At 38.1% G+C, this 18,762-nt stretch overlaps 1 protein-coding gene across 9 annotated transcripts in view; it reads left to right on the top strand.

Moving 5' to 3' along the window:
- ADGRG2 (adhesion G protein-coupled receptor G2) overlaps positions 1-18,762 on the top strand; it is a gene marked incomplete at both ends in the record, with an annotated part of 126,629 nt that overhangs the window by 87,945 nt on the left and 19,922 nt on the right. For 6 of the 9 annotated variants that reach the window (XM_080718642.1, XM_080718640.1, XM_080718641.1 and 3 more), the window contains 14 exons: positions 2,302-2,355; positions 6,171-6,226; positions 7,572-7,627; positions 9,583-9,622; positions 10,087-10,124; positions 11,390-11,484; positions 12,463-12,529; positions 13,489-13,880; positions 14,637-14,799; positions 15,206-15,362; positions 16,555-16,698; positions 17,536-17,658; positions 18,299-18,344; positions 18,467-18,570. In XM_080718642.1, coding sequence (XP_080574768.1) covers positions 2,302-2,355; positions 6,171-6,226; positions 7,572-7,627; positions 9,583-9,622; positions 10,087-10,124; positions 11,390-11,484; positions 12,463-12,529; positions 13,489-13,880; positions 14,637-14,799; positions 15,206-15,362; positions 16,555-16,698; positions 17,536-17,658; positions 18,299-18,344; positions 18,467-18,570 — 1,535 coding nt within the window. Of the gene's footprint in view, positions 1-2,301; positions 2,356-6,170; positions 6,227-7,571; positions 7,628-9,582; positions 9,623-10,086; positions 10,125-11,389; positions 11,485-12,462; positions 12,530-13,488; positions 13,881-14,633; positions 14,800-15,205; positions 15,363-16,554; positions 16,699-17,535; positions 17,659-18,298; positions 18,345-18,466; positions 18,571-18,762 lie in introns of all 9 variants that reach the window. The other 3 variants (XM_080718643.1, XM_080718636.1, XM_080718635.1) reach the window with 1 other exon arrangement.

Genomic DNA, 18,762 nt, shown 5'->3' with positions numbered 1-18,762 from the left:
CTGGGGCTCTGAAGTTCTGGCATCTCTTCCATATTACACTGATTCTCTGCTAGTACGGTTAGCAGGTCTACTTCTGGGTCCCTGAAGGTCTCCTGACACCTCTGCAGGAGCTGCCTCTGGTGGGCAAATGGTGCTTCTCAGGAGCTTGAGGGAGCTCACAACTTAAGATGTTGGAGCTCTATGGCCACTTTCAGACTCTAGGGCCAATCTCGGATTGCCAGGGTCCCAAAAGCTCTGTTTGTGCCAGCAGCCCAGCAGCCGCCTGCATCTGCAGCCCCGCAGCCGCCTGTATCTTCAGCTCACTTTCTGCTTTCTTTGTGTGCTGTGGTGAATCTTGCAGTTCAGAGTTATTGGATTTCTTCCGCCATAGTCCCCGAGTCTGTTTTGGGTTGTATGCTGAATTTAATTTTCTTTATTAAGACGCTGCATTCTCAGTAGTTGAACTTAATTTGCTTCATCTAGAGAGATATGCTGCATCTCTCCGTTGCCATTTTCCAAATCTATGCATTTTTAGTAAATAAAGTTTTATTAGAATGCTGTCATGACCATTTGTTTACATATTTTCTATGGCTACTTTTTGGCTATGTAGAATAGTAAAGTTTAGTTGCAACAGAGACCATATTATCCACAAAGCCTAAAATATTTACCATATGACCCTTTCAATGTTCTCACTCAGGGTTTAAGGAATGACCTGTGGTCAGGTCCTTGGAGAGATTATAGATAATGGTCCAAAATAGGAAAGAAAATTCTTAGTATTATAGAGCAGTAAAAAGACCCACATCACTGGAAATGGAGGTGCAGGTAAAATGGTAGAAAGGGAAATTTAGGGAGTAGTGGACCAGTGGATTAAAGGAATTTGAGCTGAATGTAGTGGTACACATCTGTGATCCCAGTACTGGGGAGACTGAGACAGAAGAATCACAGGTTCAATGACAAGCTCAGAAAATTAATGGGATCCTGTTTCAAAATAAAACAAATTAAAAGGGCTGGAGGTGAAGCTCAGAAAGAGTTCCTCCCTGAGTTAAATACCCAGTGCCAAAAATATCACACTGTTTTGGAAACTTTACTCAACACCGATATAGTCCATAATATCTGTATAGTGTGTATGTTATAATGAGTTATATCTATAAAATGTGTATTTAAAGTGAAATTCTCATTTGATGTGGATAATGTGGCTGTGGAATAATGTAGAAACCTGCATGCCAGGTAACTTAGTTTGTTCACAGTTAGTCAAAACTCTTTGCAGGATGCCCATATACCAATAAATCATTCTGGTAGAAATCATATAACTTGAGACAAATCAAGTGATAATTTAAATTTGTATCTAAACTAGTTTTCTCATAGGAACAAACAAATCATAATGTGCAATAGAAACAAACTAGAAATTGGGCATTGCATACATAATTCTGACCAGGACCTAACAAGGAGACCAAAAGATTCCTCAGTATAACAGTCTTTTTCTTGATGGTGTGCTTAGCACACTTGGAACATGTACCCTCCTGTTTACTGTAGATTTCTTTTGCTTTTCCAAAATGATGCAATCAATGAAGGGAAGATTTACAGAGAAGTCAACTCTGAGCTCTTTTCAAATCAAATCCTTTTGGTAAAAGGAGAAAGTATTTCTCGATCTGTATAAAGTTTTCTGTTCTAGCGTGGTTCATTTAATCTCCCATTCTTCTCTTTCTCTTTTGTATGCTTGTGTGGTCTAAATTCCTGGCCATCATTAAAACTTTTTATTTACTGGCCAGAATCACCTACTATACTGTAAGCTCCTTGAGGGCAGGCCTGTAGACTAAGAAAGGTACTCAGCAAGTATGTTTTGAATTTTGTAGATTTTGCTCATTAAACAGTATCATGACACAAGTGTCATTTCATACGTACATTTGTATAAGGAGCTAGTACCAACATTACAGTGTTCCAGGACTCTCCTACCCAGGAAGTAAAAAACCCCTATGATTGAGAGATATTCCATTAAAAGTCTCTATACTTGATTTGTTACATGGTGCTCTATTTATATTGGACAGGAGAGGGGTTAATAGAAAATAGGACAAAGAAATATTAAGGAGGAGTTGGGGGTCAGATAATGACATAAAAAAGAATAGTAAAGTTTCATAGCTGACCAACCAAATGAACACTTTCTCATTCCTTAGTTTTTGTGGAATCCATCCAGCCAATTATATCCAGCTTCTTAATATTTTAATCCATATTCAATGCCTACATAAGTGAATTTTCTTGGCAATGTAATATATAAGTGCAGTTGTTGACATGCTTAACCATCTGGTTTGTTCTTTTTTCCCACAGGAGTAAAATCCCAGAGGAATATCTGCAATTTGTCATCTATTTGCAATGACTCAGGTTGGTTCTCCTGTATATTATACATTACCAGATAGCTTTGATATAAATAGAGAAATGGTTTGGTTTCTCCTGATGTGTATGTGTGTGTCTCTCTAACTTGTCACTTTTTCATTCCACTTGATTACTAAGACTCCCTAATAAAAAGAAAAGCAAATTTTAGATCTGGCCTCAATAATCTTTTCATTGTCTAGTGAGAAAATGAATTAACTTCCTTAATATTAGACATGAAGCACTAAAACAAGCATTCTTCACTATAACATTCAATTCATAACTAATATCTTATAGCTAATTAGTGAGTAAGTATAAAGAAGTTATTATTAATTTTATTAATTATTGAAATTAACTTTTTGTATATAAACCCCTCAAGGTTTTCTATAGGACCTTAATTAAGCTTAAATGCAGGATGCTGCCCTTTTCTATAAATAGAACAAACCAGACTGCTAGAATATTGAAATTTCATGCATACATAGTTTAATTAAATGCTAATTCCAATAGTGTCCATAGTGTGTTTTACCATCTCTAATTAAGATTGACCACTCTTCTTAAAAATTAAAATGAAAATACCTTTAGAACATGCTATTTTTGAAATAGGAATATTTTCCCCTTCTGCCATGGGCCAGAGGAATGAAACAACCACTTTTCTTACATTGATTTGGCTCTCTAGGATCCCTTCCTTATTAAAACCAGTGGAAGCAAATGTGAAAAACATAAAAATATGGTGTAGAAGGTCAGAACTGTATAGAAGATCATGGGAAGAGAGAAGAGGAAGGTAGCAAGATATTTTATAAAGCCTTTAGAAGACTCCAGTAATAAAGAAACATATGATTTTTTTTACTTTTGCTATATTTTAATATTTTTATAAAGTAAACTAACATAAGTAATCGAATAAATTATTTTCAAGTAAAACAAATTAAGGTTGCATAGATTAGAAAATGAAAAATCTTCCAGCCAGATACAGTGACACATACTTGTAATCCCAGTACTCAGAAGGCTGAGACAGGAAGATTACAAGTTCTAGACCAGCCTCTGCAGGTGGGACCCTGTTTCAAAATAAAATAGGTCTGAAGGTATATCACAGAGATAGAATGCCCCTGGGTTCAGTCCCTAATACCATACACACACATGCACACACAAAAAAATATAAGAAAACTTCCTATTAAAAGAATGTTCCACAAACACTTTCTGTATGTGAATGTGATATTTTCTCATCTGAGTTTTCTGCTGATATTATACTCCATGTAGACTATGGAAGGGAAATATTAGCTGGTTTTAATTAGACTTATTCAATCCACTTCATTTTCATATATTGTATAACTTTCTCTTCCCTTTTCCTCCTCCATCCCTCCCTATTTTTCTTATCCTTCTCTTCACTAAATTCCCTATAATGTCATTATATTTGTGCTTCATCTATGTTTGGGGCTGGTGACTAATGTCTAGTTTCGTGTTGTGTCTACATGTTTTTTGATAACTTTGAAAATTGAACATGTAGTCAAAAAAGAAAAACCTGGTCATCTTGAATAACACTTGCCAGAAAGCTGGTTGGTGTAATGTTTTCCCCAATTAAGTGACTGAATTGACCATTTGTTTTAGTGTCTGGTGAAAACAACCTCATCAGGAACCAACTCTTTTGGATCCAGAAATCCCATGATACAGTGCCAGAAACTAGAAACCTTCACTTCTTACAGGTTTTCAATATAGGTCATTAAAGGAAGTGGAGACTGGTGAAGAAGCTGGGAACTGAATAGAAAGAGTTAGGCTGAGAGTCAAAAGGTGGTGGCTTCTAGGTTGCTCTGTACTCTCAGCAAATTTATGGAACACCATACACTCACTAAGAATGTGAGGGAGATAAATTGTGAATTGTAGGTGTGTGCACATGCACAGCATCTAAATAAGCTGTGTGTGTGTGTATGTGAGTGTGTGTTGCTAGTGATTGAATATAGGAACATTCTACTTCTGAGCTAACTCTCAGCCTTATTTTGTTTTCAAAAAGGGTCTCACTAAATTGTCAAGGCTAGCCTTGAACCCATGATTCTCTTGTTTCAGTCTTCCAAGTACTGGAATTACAGGCATGTACTACCATGACTGGATCTAATTAAGCCTTTACAAGATAGATTTTTAAATGAATAAGTAATTTTATGCAGATATTGAGTATCTTTACTTTTAATTATATTTTGGATTAAGTGAAATTTCAATATCAATATGCAAAAGTCAATTGAGGCTCTCAGTAGAAAAGTTTCTAAAGTAGATCATGCTAATCACTGGTCAAGTAGACTTTTCAGCATTGTTAAATGGAAGTTGACCCTAGGATACATGGCCATGGGAATTAGTTGTTGTATTTTAGGGTGTGATAAAAGAGAATTGTTGAAGAGACCTCCAACCCTCTAACTCAAGGGTTGGCAAACTACCACCCATAGTCCTGATATGGCTGGCCACTTGTTTCTGTAAATTAAGTTTTGGGGTACATAGACATGCCCATATACTCATGTATTTTCTATGACTATCTTCATGCTACAGAGGCAGAGTTGCAAGAGACTATATGGTCCATAATATCAAGTATTTATGAATTGGTCTATCAACAAAAGAACTATGCGAAGCCTGCTGTAGTTTATATAATATCCTTGCCCAATTGCTCAAGAGGCCAGGTTTGGGCCCCTATATGAGGTGTGCACCACATACTTCTCTTTAGGTGTCTCTATTTTATTTGTTTCCAGATAGAGGCCCCTAGGAGTACCCTGCAGGAAAAAGGTTGACTGAAATTAAATTTAATATTTCCCAAAGTGAGCATTTTAAGAACAAGGTTTTCTCGCAAATCTTGAGTGAAAGCAATATTGGGTTGTTCGATTTAATAAAAGAGTTGCCCTGCAAACTATTGAGCATTAAAAGCAAAATCTCAACTATGTTCCTAGGAAAAATCCAACATTTTACACTATATATTTTAAAACAAAACTTAAAAACTGACAAAGAATACATAGATTTCTATAAGGCTACTTAGCTACTGAGAAACTCTTTTCCCCTACCTCCCTTATTTATGTAACTGCAACTATAATTTAAACATTTTAATTAACATTAAAGCTACAGTTCTTCCAGTTTCCTCCTCCTCCTCCTCCTCCTCCTCCTCCTCCTCCTCCTCCTCCTCCTCCTCCTCCTCCTCCTCCTCACAATACTGGTGATTGAAGTAATACTGGGGATTGAATACCAGACAAGTGCCCTACCACGGAGCTTTTACCTTGTCCTTTTGCTTTTATTTTGGGTTAGGGTCTCCATTGAGTTGCCTAAGCCAACCTTGAACCTGCAGTCATTCTGCCTCAGCCTCTGGAGTTGCCGTGATTACAGATATGCACCATTGTGTTCAGCCCCCTCTCCTTGCCAGTTGTCTTTAAAGGAAACAAAATGTCAAAAGAAAGCATGTAGAGATAAAATTCCTTGACAAGGAATTGTCACAGTGGCACATACCTGTCATTTCAGCGACTTGGAAGACTGAGGCAGGAGGATCACAAGTTCAAGGACAACCTGGGTAATTTAGCAAGACCCTGTCTCAAAATAAGACATAAAATTGGTTGGGGATGTAGCTCAGTGGTAGAACAATATCAGGTTCAATCATTGTTACTGAAAAATAATTAAAAATTTATGGTTCATCATTTTTAAAAATTGTGTTAATAATCATTTAGTACTTTATTGATAGGAAATAATACATGGGAATAAAAACAAATAAGTTAATGCAACTCTATAAAGTAATTTGTTAATCTTTATCTGTTAAATTAATCCTCAAATTGTAAGGATACAAGTCTCAATTTTTTTTGAAAATTTATTTTTAGCATTTTTTAGAGGTGAGATAATGTTTCAGTATGATGAAGAACACAACGTTACCCAGGTAGGTTTTAAAGATTTTTCTTACTGCATTCTTAAAAGGCAAATTTACATGTATTTAAAGATTTGTTGAAGGTTCAGATTATTTCTAATTTGGGGCATATTTACTTTTCTGACCAAATTTAAAGAAAATATTTATTATTGGATCTCTAGCTTTGTGGCAAGGGCTTTGAATCCATGATAATCATGGTTGTCAATAATTACATTTTAGTTTTCATTGGGTTTACTGATAAATAAGAATGTTAATACATGCAATGTTATTACTGGTTAACATGTAAAATTATCTTAGACACTTCTAGGAACAATAAATATATGTGTAACCTAGTAACCTAATCTAGTGGTGAATGCCAGTAATCACAGGTTCAAGAACAGCCTCAGCAAAGTAGCAAGACTCTCAGAAATATGGCAAGACCCTGTTTCAAAAGAAAAAGATCTGGGGGTGTTGCTTGGAGATAGAATGCCCCTAAATTCAATCCCGTGTGTGTGTGTGTGTGTGTGTGTGTGTGTGTGTGTGTGTGTGTGTGTATTTGTGAAGCCTATGGATAATCTTTCAAATCTTATAATGCTCCCCACATTGGGGTATTCATATCTAGTGATAGCAGACTTCCCATAAGCTTGATTGGTTCAGAGATGCCTGCCAAACATCCTTGTTTATTTAGTGAATATTCTTAGATTCCTATTATATGCCAGGCCTTGAGCTGGGTGTAAGAAATACAGTGATGGCCACCCTCAAATTTCCTTTATACACTGGGGTTTGTTACTTAACTCTAGGACCTGTCACAAAGAGAGCTTTAAGAGTGTTTTTTTATAAATCCTTGAACTAAAGAAAGACTGAAATAAGCACATCAGAGCTGCCAGATTAGGATTCTTTATTTTTTGATGTGGTAGGAGGGATAAAATCCAGGGGCATTTGATCGCCAAGCTATACTCCCAGCCCTATTTTTTTTATTCTTATTTTGAAACAGGGTCTCACTGAGTTGCAAAGGGCCTCACTAAGTAGCCGAGGCTTTCTGTGAACCATGATCCTCCTTTCTCAGCCTCTCAAATGCTGGGATTACAAGGGTGCGCCACTGTACCTAGCTAGGATCTTTTAAAGAAAATATAAATGAAAAACCTGGCTCAACCAATATGGATTGACTTTTGAACACCCCTTTTCCCCTTATCTATGTATTTGTAACATGATCATCTAATAGGCAATATTTCATGGAGTTAGGATGCAGCCTCTGAGGTGTAGGTCTTTGGGTAACCAACAGAAGTGAAGAATAACTTCTTAGTAGAGTGTGTAAAACAAACAAAAACAATTAACAAATGTTGTACACTGAATTTTAATGATGTTTTGCTTCCAACAGAGCCAAGACATTACAAATGGCACCTTCCCTGGAGTCTTGTCTCTAAATGAACTGAAGTGAGTAATCTGCTATTTGATTTCAAACTTAAGATATCAACTGCAGAAAGATATTTGTTGAGCCATCTTTGTTTCTGGAATGCAAGAATGGGAAAGAGATAGACCATAAGAATACAGAGCTAATTGGTTCTTGCCTACTTTGCAAACTAACCATAGTTAACTGTCATGAACTAATATCCCCAGAAGGTTGTTCTTTCTAATGCTGTGAAATCACATAAGGGCCTAATTTGAATTGGTATTTGAGTTTAATGCAATTTGCTATCCAACATGATTGAATGAAGAGTTCAAGTTTCATTTATACCATTTGTTGATCCTTTCATAAAAACACCAGTGATTCAAAAGTCAGAGAGAGCTCTTTATTAAGTGACATTAGCTTACAAGGACAAAACACATACAATGAGACATGCATTAAAAATAAATGCCCCCAGTTAGACCAAAGGGGAAAATGTTAGCCATCAGGATGGCTTAGAACAGAAACAATCTTACTATGACGGTCACAGGAAGGAACAGCTTCATGAAAAGGGCACGTAAAGGGTGCCAAAGAACATTTTAAGATCTCATTATAGAGCTGAAGGAGCAGTTAAGCCTGATTGGAGAAGCCATGGAAAACCTCAGAAAGAACAATTTGGAAGAATGGCTCCTGCTAGCTTGAGCAGCTACTTGAGTAGACAACTGCCATGGCCCCTCTATTCTTCCTTCTAGATTTTGCCCGGAGCCACCTAGAGCTATTGCCCATTCTTTGGAGAAGGGTTTCTCAACCTCAGCACTACTGACATTTTGGACCTGAATATTCTTTGTTGTGGGGGTCTGTTCTGGGCATTGTAAGATATTCAATAACATCCCTAGTCTCAACCCACTTGATACCAGTAGCACTTCCCTAGTGTAACAACCCAAACTGTCTCTAGACATTGCCAAATTCCTCCTAAGGGGGAGAGTCACCTCCTCTTGAGAAACACTGGCCTAGAATGAATTCATTCTCATTCTCATTCATTCAAATTCTCATTCATTCTTCCTCCCTCTCCTCTCGCCTCTCCTCCTCTCCTCTTCTCTCCTCTCCTCTCCTCTCCTCTCCTCTCCTCTCCTCTCCTCTCTTCTCTTTGTCTCTCTCTCTAGCTTTCTATCTCTCTGTACTGGGTACTGACCCCAGGGAAATTCTACCTCCGAGCTACACCTCCAGCGCTTTTTATTTTTCATTTTGAAGCATGATCTTATATGCCCCTATCACTGCACCAATAAAATATATTTTAAAAATAAGAATAAGGTCTCACTAAATTGCTGAGGGTCTTGCTGAGTTGCTGAGGCTGGCCTTGAACCTGCAATTCTGTTTCAGCTTCTTAAGTACTAAGATTATAGCTGTCTACTACCATACCTAGCTAGAGTGAAATTTTTAATTAGATTTCCTTCATCTTGATTTCAGGGAAGCTCTGCCATGTTGAGGATATGAAAATATTTTTGGGCTGGTAATAGAGGAGAGGAATGAGAAAAATCCTTCAGGGGACTTGTGAGGCAGGGAGGCAGAGTTGGAGATAGATAGTTGCTAGATAGTGGAGGCTTCATCAGAGAGGAAATGAGAAATTAATCAGAAATACAGGGTGAATGGCTTACCCCTCTCAGAACTATTTGCCTGGGGCCAGTTCTTCCTCTGGCCCTCTGCCAAAAGAAGCTGCCCTGGAGGAATTGCAGTAGCCTAACAAATAACAAGATTGTTCAACCATAATTTATATCTTGCTTCTAGCTAGAACCGATATAGCTCCCATCTGGATACTTTTCCTTGATGTATACATAATTTATTTTCCCCACATGGCAATTTCTCATTATAATCTGTGTTTCTTCAAAGTGAACCCTGTAAGCAATAAATACCATGGACTGGATTTAATTGCTAAAAATCTAACTTGTTTTGAATTTCATATCACTTATGGTCACCTTAATGTCAAATTTTCTCATTTTATTCATAGACGATCAGAGCTCAACAAAACTCTACAAACCCTAAGTGAGGTAATCATAGCATACCCTGTACCTTATTTATAATTATTGTTATTATGGGGGGACATGGAATTCTGAGTTCCTGGGGAGATGTGTATTCAAATTCTCCTAAATTTGTCATGTAAAAGAGTGAATGGATTTGTTCCATTATTCCAAAAGTCAGAACTAGGAGCAATGGGCAGATATTACAAGGAAGTAGATCCTCCTTCGTGGAAGACCAAACGTTTCTTAAATGAAAAGTCCTTGACAACACACTTCCATGTATAGTAGTGAGCTCTGACACTGGAGGTACCCAAGCAGAACTCAGTATGCACTGATTAGCTTTTATGATATGTCAGGAATTTAGTAGGAGGGTGAAGTGGATGATCTCTAGGGGTTCTTGTGGTTCTAAAATTCTGATTCACTCTGGCTTATCTCTTCTGACATTTCCAGCTGTCAAATAACATGTATTTTGTTTGTTTGTTTGTTTGTTTCAGACTTATTTTATAGTATGTGCTACTGCAGAAACTCAAAGGTCAGTCATCTTAATTCTTTTATAAATATTATTTATCCATTTGTTTTAAATTTTTTTATAAATAATTTTTGTTTGTGAGAAACTATTAAGGAGTTACATTACAGATTCACAGGCTTTGCTCTAACATCAGTATGTACAAGTGATATTTGGGATATATACTTTTATTTTTCCAAACACTGATCACTTTGTCACATCCATCTTCTCATTTCCTTATGAAGCACAAAGGGAGGGGTGCATGATATGGTCCATGTGCCTCTGGTTCTCTGAGGCTAAGGATCGTCAGTGTCCTTAGCTCTGAGGGCCACCAAAATAATCAAGAAATGGCTCACAGTGGTCCAGGCAGAGTATAGGCCAGAGAGAAAAAAAAAAGAAACATAATATGAAGCTTGAGAGAAGGAAAAGATTGAAAAGAAAGTAAAAAAGAAGAAATTAAAATATGTATAAGAATCAATCAAAAACTGTCCAGTAATTATTTGGGGTTACGTAGATAAATATTTTATATCATATCTACCAGTGGTCATGGTGGCCGCTGGCTTATAGAGCAATATTTTCACTACCAGAATCTAAGTACTCTATGAGAGTACAGGTCCTAGTAAATGACAGTTTCTGCCCATCAAACTGTTCATTGGTACATATGGCAAACCTATCATGAAATTGTAGGTTGAATCCCTATCCTCTATATGGGATATTTATTTCCCTTTCCTCTTTTCATTATTTACAACATTCATTTTTTACCTACACCAAGACTAAAGTAGAAAGAAACAGAGAGAATATCTTAAATTTGTATTTGTCTAATAATCTAGATTGAATTGCCCAGAGAGGTTTTGGATTTAAGAGACCTTGATGCTCATCTAGGCTGGTTCATGAAAGGGCCCCTATGCTGGAAACTCAAATGCCCACAGACAACAGGCAGGTAGCCAGCGGGGGAGTGGTGAGACTAAAGATGGCAAGGTGCTCAGCTTTGCAGCCAAGTTTCACCTCTGCCTGTTAAAAACAAACCAGCCTCTGTACAGACCAGCAGATGCATGTGGTCAGAGTGTGTCTGATCTGCAACATCTGTGAATGTGAGTTTCTGTAAATATCTCTTACAGTCTTTGGGGCAAAGTTCAGATCGTGGTTGGTAAGCTTTAAAAGTTAACACTGTCAGTGTCCCCTTTCCTTTCTCTTAAGTTTGCAAAAGTAATTACAAAAGTATGGATAGGTTTCCAATTTAATAACATTCCAATTTAATGACATTAAATCATTAAATGTATGTATCTTTCCAGCACATTAAATTGTACATTTACAATAAAACTGAATAAGACAATGAATGTATGTTCTGTAATGATGGCTTTGAAAAGAGTAGAGATTCGACCAATGGGTAAGTTGTCTATTTGCTATGTTCCTTTTTTCATGATTTTTATATGTCATATAGTAATTGAAAATATAATTAATCAGTTGACACATGTTTTAGCTTTCTTTATGCCTCCTTTGACCTTGAGCAGTTTTTAGAAAGCCCAAGAAAGTTATTTTTCCTTCTTTGATATAAAATTTCAACATGCTCATCTGAAAGCATGACAAAGGAGCCCTATGGAGAGGAAGAATTATGTTTGGAATGTTTCAATGGATTGCAACTAGGATATATTTACTTATTTTTAATTGACAAAAGTTGCACATAGCTGTAAGAAGGGTGTACGCCCTTTTTGAGAAATAGAAGTCATGGTATACAATGTGATGTTTTGATATATATTATGGAATGGCTAAATCAAAATATTTAACATATGCATTATCTCATATACTTAGCACTTTTGTGGTGAGAACATTTAAAATCTCTCTCAGCAATTTTCAAATATGCAATATATTGTTATTCACAGTAGTCATCATGTCTTTTATCTCTTGAACTTCTCTGTCTAACTGAAATTTTGTGTCATTTAACCAACATCTCTCTAGTCTCCTCACTCTGCATCTTCTGGTAACCACCATTTAATTCTTTAAAAAGTTAAACGTTTTTAGATTCCGCATATGAGTGAGATCATGTGGTATTTGTCTTTCTGTGCTTGGCATATTTCACTTAACACAATGTTCTCAGGATCTGTTTACTTCTTAATTCCTCCTTAGAGTTGCTGAAAAGTGGCATATATTGCATAGATATAACAAACTTATTCATTCAATAAGTATTTTTGAGCACCTACTATGAAGCATGTATATTTGTCAATTTAAAGGCTTTCAATTCACTGTATCACCAGTTAGACAGTTCTTTAAAAACACAGTGTAAGAACCATATACTTGATGGGTCTGAGCTTCCACCTTACTTTATTTTTAACCATGCATTTTCTTCTTCTTCTTTTGACTCCCTCAGAACAGTGCTGCTGTTCTGTCAAGATGCCCTGCCCTTCCTTGCCTGAAGAGTTAGAAAAGCTGCAGTGGTATGTGGAAAACTTGCTGTCTCTCTTCAAAAATGTGTGTGTGTGTGTGTGTGTGTGTGTGTGTGTGTGTGTGTGTTGCTATCCCTTTTCCAAAAATGTGTGTGTATGTGTGTATAATATGTAATCACCATGCTGACTAAGGATTGTTGGAATTTTAAGAATGAAGAAAGTTCTTAAATTTTAGGGAAGCCAGGCATGGTGGAGCACGCTTATAATCCCCAAGCTTGGGAGGCTAAGACAGGAGGATCACACAGGTTCGAAGCCAGACTCAGCTACTTAGTGAGCCTCTCAGCAACTTAGTGAGACCCTGTTTCCAAATAAAATAGAAAATAGGTCTAGGACTTTAGCCCAGAGATAGAAAGAAAGCCCCTGGGTTCCACTCCCAGTACCACCAAAAAAATTTTTTTTTCATTTGGACCATTGTCTTAAACTAGTGGTTCATGATCTTGGTTGCAAATTAGAATCACCCTCAAAGTCTCAGGGAGATAAGGAAATTAATTAATCTCTGTAAAATTAGTGAGTTAAATCAACACTCTCAAATATTCCTGTGCATATCACTCACTGCAGATCTGTTAAAATGCAGATTGTGTTGCAGTAGGTCTAATGTGGGGCTTTAGATTCTATATGCTAGCAAGCTCTTGGATGAACCAGTGCTGCTAATCCCATGGCCTCTCTTTGAGGACTGAAGATCTAGGCCATGGAGCAGTACAGTGGTTCTCAAAACCCTGGCTGCACACTAGAATCTTCAGGAAAGCTTCAAAAGAATATAGACTCCTCTACCTAGAAATAGGCAGTAGAAGCGAGCTGGGCCCAGAGGCAGGGGCACAGAGGGTGTGAAGTGACAGGTCCCTGATTTAAGCCTGTCAAATTGGTGGTGTCACATAGCTGCCAGAAGGGGAGGATTCACTCTCAGTACCTTATTTATCTCTAACATGTATCTCTCTGATTTTCCCCTTTAGTGATCTTCAGGATCCCATTGTCTGTTTTGTCGATCAGCCACATGGTCCATTTTCTTCTTCCAGCAAACCAGTTGCTCCTCAGGCTACCAGTCTTTCTAGAGTCTCCAGTGCCTTCTCTTTAGTTGGGCCCATCAATCTTCCCCCTGTGACACAGAACACTCCCCCTCTGACATGGGAGAGTCACCTTCCTTCTCCCAAGCCTTCTGCTCCCATAGCTTCTAGCCCTGCCATTGATATGCCAGCCAAATCTGGAACTCTTTCTTCCCTTCTGCCCCAAACCAGTCTTTCCTCCACCCTGCCATCTGGGAAGTCCTCACTTCCCTCCCCCACCACATCTTCTCTGTCTGCCCCTGCAAATGTGGTCACTGTGGGCACAACTCCTGGTAACACAGGTAAGTATAAGGAGCTGAGCTGCTCCTAGGGAAGTCGGGATTGGGGCCATCTGAAATACAGCAGCTGCCATCTTGCAAATCAAGACATGTGTGATAAGACCTCAAATAGCCTTTATTCTGAAAGGGAAGAAGCATTCAGAAGGCTTAGGCTTGGGTCCACATAGTCAGCATGAACTAGGACACAAAGTTTGGCTCCTCCTGAGTCTGTATGTTTTATGAAAAGAAAATCTTGTAATTAAATATAGGTTTATATTCCCAATTAAACACTATAAAAATTAAGCCCAGCATGGTGGCACATTCTTGTAATCTCAGTACTTGGGTGGCTGAAACAGGAAGATCTTAGGTTTAAGACCAGTGTCAGCAACTTAGCAAGATTTCCAGAAACCTAGCAAGACCCTGTTTCAAAACAAAATTATAAGATAGCGCTGGAAGTGTAGCTCAGATGCAAAACGTCCCTGGGATCAATCCCCAGTACAAAAACACTATAAAAGTCAGACTTAAAGCTGATATTCCAGCTGTTGAGTTCATAATTTCTATGCCTTCTTAAGATATATCTATATATTCTATATCTATATCTATAGCTCTTAAAATATATATATATATATATATATATATATATATATATATATATATATATATATATTTTCTTTTTCTCTGGGGAAAATAACCTAGGAGTTAGCCAGGTCACAGGATCTATTTTTACTAGTGATTTTTGGTCATGTGTTCATAAAATTATTTGGCTCTTTGATACAGAAGTCATCAACACCAGCAGTATTTTTGATCTTGAGAACCAAGTATCTGAAATGGAGAAGGTTCTGTCCTTAGGCAGCTTGGAGCCTAACCTCGCAGGTGAAATGATAATCCAAGTCAGCAAACTCCTTCACTCTCCACCCACCTTACTGGCCCCTCTGGCTCAAAGGTATGACTTAGAATATTAAAGAGGGGTGCCAAAAGGGGACCCTCTAATGCTAGATGTGTTGCTTATAGCTGGGCTTGGTGGTGCACACATGTAATCCCAGCACTTGGAAGGCTGAAACAGGAGGATCACAGACTTTGAGGCCAGCCTCAGAAACTTAGTGAGACCCTGTATCAAAATAAAAACTAGAAAATGGACGGGGATATAGCTTAGAGATATAACGTCCCTGGGTTCAATCCCTAGTACAAAAAAATGCTGCTTACATGATTAGTTATAGCCAAGTATTCCCCCCTCCAAGGACTAGCTAGTTACATATAACTTCTCAAAATGTAACTCTATATTCCAATTAGAATTAGGGAAGAAAAAGTGAGAGTGCTAAATGTTAACTAACACCTACCTATCTTTACAGGTTGCTGAAAATAGTAGATGACATTGGCTTACAGCTGAATTTTTCAAACAAGACTATAAGTCTAACCTCTCCTTCTTTAGCTCTGGCCGTGATCAGAGTAAATGTCAGTAATTTTGACACAACTACCTTTGCAGCCCAGGACCCTGAAAATCTTCAGGTACTATCTAACTTATGGAAATAACACTTTCCTCATGTATGATTATATCTCCTCTTGCATTTTCTGATTAAGGTAATTACCTTTGTTCATTGGGTGATACTCAGAATATTTGAAGACTTTTTTTGTAGCACTGAGGATCATAGGGCCTCACTCATGCTAGGAAATCTCTCTACCACTGAACTACATTTCTGGCCCATCTCAAAATAGTTAACATCTGTAACAGCGAGGCAACACAGAAAAAAAATGACATTTGGCTTAGGAGCCAAGATGTAGCTCAGTGGTAGAGAATATACTTTGCACACAAGAGATCCTGGGTTTTATCCCTAGTACTGGAAATAATAATAAATTGGCTAAAAGTTAAAAATAAAATTTAGAAGGGGGCTGAGGGTAACCAGATGTGGTGGCATATGCCTGTATTCCCTGTATTTGGGAGGCTGAGACCAAAGAATTGCAGGTTCACGGCCAGCCTCAGCAACTTAGTGAGGCCTTCCACAACTTAGTGAGACCCTGTTTCAAAATAAAATAATAAAATAGGGCTGGAAGTGTATCTCAGAGGTATAATGCCCATGAGTCTAATCCCTAGTACCAAATAAAAGAGGGAGGGTTAGAGCTGTAGCTCAGTTGTAGAGCACCTGGCTAACATGTTCAAAGCCCTGGGTTCAATCTGCCAACACTGTACATACATACAAAGGCATCTTGGCTGGAGCTGGATATCAGGATTCCTGCTGCTGTCTATGCTAACCCTTTAGCAGCTGGATTGTGCAAGTTTTTTTGTGAAAGGGAGGGGATTTGCAAGGGAAGATGCTAGCCAGGGAAATCAGCTGCTTATCAGCCCTTTTTAATATTTTAATAAGTTAACCACATTGCTGTACATAGCAGTGCTGAAAATCAGTCCTGCTTCTAGTATTTTCTTTCCATCTATTAAAGGGATTTTCACAGTCTTGCCATTACAAGTGTAGTACATGGAGTTCTGTGAAGACCTTACCATGATTATTGCTTACTAATGGTGTGTCTGCTTCTGTGGTCTCCCTGTGGTCTAAGTAGCAACTAAAGAGACAGAAGCAGAGGCCATTTGGTATAGGGATAGTGAACAGCAAGCCCTTACAGGCCCCTCTGTCTTACTGAATTGTGTTTTCCAACTTTTCAATATGCCAGCTCAAGACATTTTTATTATCTCTCACTTGATTTTCAGGTTTCTCTGGAAACTCAAGCTCCTGACAACAGTATTGGCATTATTACACTGCCTTCATCACTGATGAGTAATTTGCCAGCTAATGATATGGGGCTAGCTTCCAGGGTTCAGTTCAACTTCTTTGAAACACCTGCCCTGTTTCAGGTAAAGTCACCATTCACTGCTTCAGGTTTGGTCTTTTATTGGAGGTAGAGGAATTTTATTCCTTTAATCCACACATATTCTAAATCCTGCCAGCTGGGCATGATGATACACACTTGTAATCCAGCACTTGGGAGGCTGAGACAGGACAATCACAGGTTCGTGGCCAGCCTCAGCAATTTAGTGAGGCCCTCTGCAACTTAGTGAGATCCTGTTTCAAAATAAAAGAATAAAATAGGGATGAGGGTATAACTCAGAGGTAGAATACCTCTGGGTTACATCCCCAATACCATAAATAAACAAATAAATAAATAAATAAATAAAGCCTGTCACAAGTAAAATGCGTTGCCAAAACTCTGCAGTAACTTTTATTCATAAATTAATGATGCTGGTAATAACTAATAGTAACTGACAGTCACATGGTATTTTCTAAGCACTAGACTAAACACTTATAAAGTTGACTCTAATCCTCTCAACCACCCCATGAGGGAGGAAATTTTATTACCTAATTTTACAGATGAGGCAATGGAAGCACAGAGAGATCCAGTAACTTGCTCAGGGACACACAGCTTAAATGGCATAATGTGATGTTCTCATTTTAGATTCATGAGATCCTGTTGTATCAATCTGTGCAATTTATCAAGGGCACTATAGTGGAATAAGCTCTGCTTCTACTTGTGATCCCTTGAGAAAGTCACTTTACTCCATGACCCTCAATTTCTCTCTTATGTTGTAAAATAATCAATGTGTACTACATAGTCCCTAGTGCCCCTTCTAACTTTAAAACTCTGATCATATTTTAATTTCCCCTGTGATCTTGATGATTCTTTGATGTTCTAGGACCCTTCTCTGGATAACTTCTCTCTGATAAGCTATGTCATATCATCAAGTGTTGCAAACCTGACTGTTAAGGACTTGAAAAGAAATGTGACAGTCACACTGAAGCACATCAACCAGAACCAGGTGAGGAGAGGCCAGTCTGGTTTGTTCATTGACCAGGAATGCATTGCGTGTAACTATAAGTGATGGATCAAGAAAGGCAGGTCCTGAAGAAAGAACCTTGAACTCATTGGAGAAGTGTGTAAGATTAGAATCGTGTAGTCACTCCACAGGGTTTTAATATGCCTAATAATAACCATCCAGTATGCAAGAAGGATGGATGCAAAGCAAGTGTCTTCTAAACTGCTGCATTTCAATGCATGTAGACCTGTAGCTGCAGGTCTGAGTCTCACCTCCAATGAGAGATCATCTTTGAGCTCAGTTTGCATTGAACCTCACCCGTGACTTTGCTACCCCCACAGTATAGTCTATAGACTTGTAGCATCGGCATCACTTGCGAGTTTGCTAGAAATGCAGAAGCTCAGGCTCCACCCTGGACCTAATGAGTCAGAATGTGCTTTAACAAGGCTCCAAAGTGATTCCTATATGTGATTGGTATGTTTAAGGAGTGCTGATACATGTGGGGCTCACTTGTTTCTAGGGCCCACATAAAGCATATCCCAAGCATAAGATTTTGAAATTTAAAATATCATAATTTTTCCAATTGATTTTTCAGTTTTTTTTATTCAGTACAGAAGTTAATTCGTTATGATGTCTCTTGCAGGATGATTTAACAGTGAGATGCGTATTTTGGGACTTGGGCAAAAATGGTAGGTTCCAGTCAAACACTTGTCAAGCAAGATCTTGAGTGGGCAACTGGGGAGAGAGGTGCGGGGAGTCATTGGTGTTGTGTTCTGGCTGATAGGATAGATGTTCTTTCTTTTGCTAACAGGTGGTCGAGGAGGCTGGTCATCAGATGGCTGTTCTGTCAAAGACAGGAGGCTGAATGAAACCATCTGTACCTGCAGCCATCTTACGAGCTTTGGCGTCCTATTGGTAACATGCCCATGCTCTGTGGCCTTGAATTCTGGGTCTGAGGGGTAGCTAGACATCAGATTTGAATATCTGATTATCATTTTGAAACATGAATAGATAGCATGATATTATGACAAATTTATACAATAATAAAATTACTCTGCTAATAAGCAAATGCACCAAAAGGAAAATATTGGAATATGTAATATAAAG

The sequence above is a fragment of the Muscardinus avellanarius genome, assembly GCF_963383645.1.
Source record: "Muscardinus avellanarius genome assembly, chromosome: X".
Classification (NCBI taxonomy): domain Eukaryota; kingdom Metazoa; phylum Chordata; class Mammalia; order Rodentia; family Gliridae; genus Muscardinus; species Muscardinus avellanarius.
This window is presented reverse-complemented; position numbering and strand designations above follow the sequence as displayed.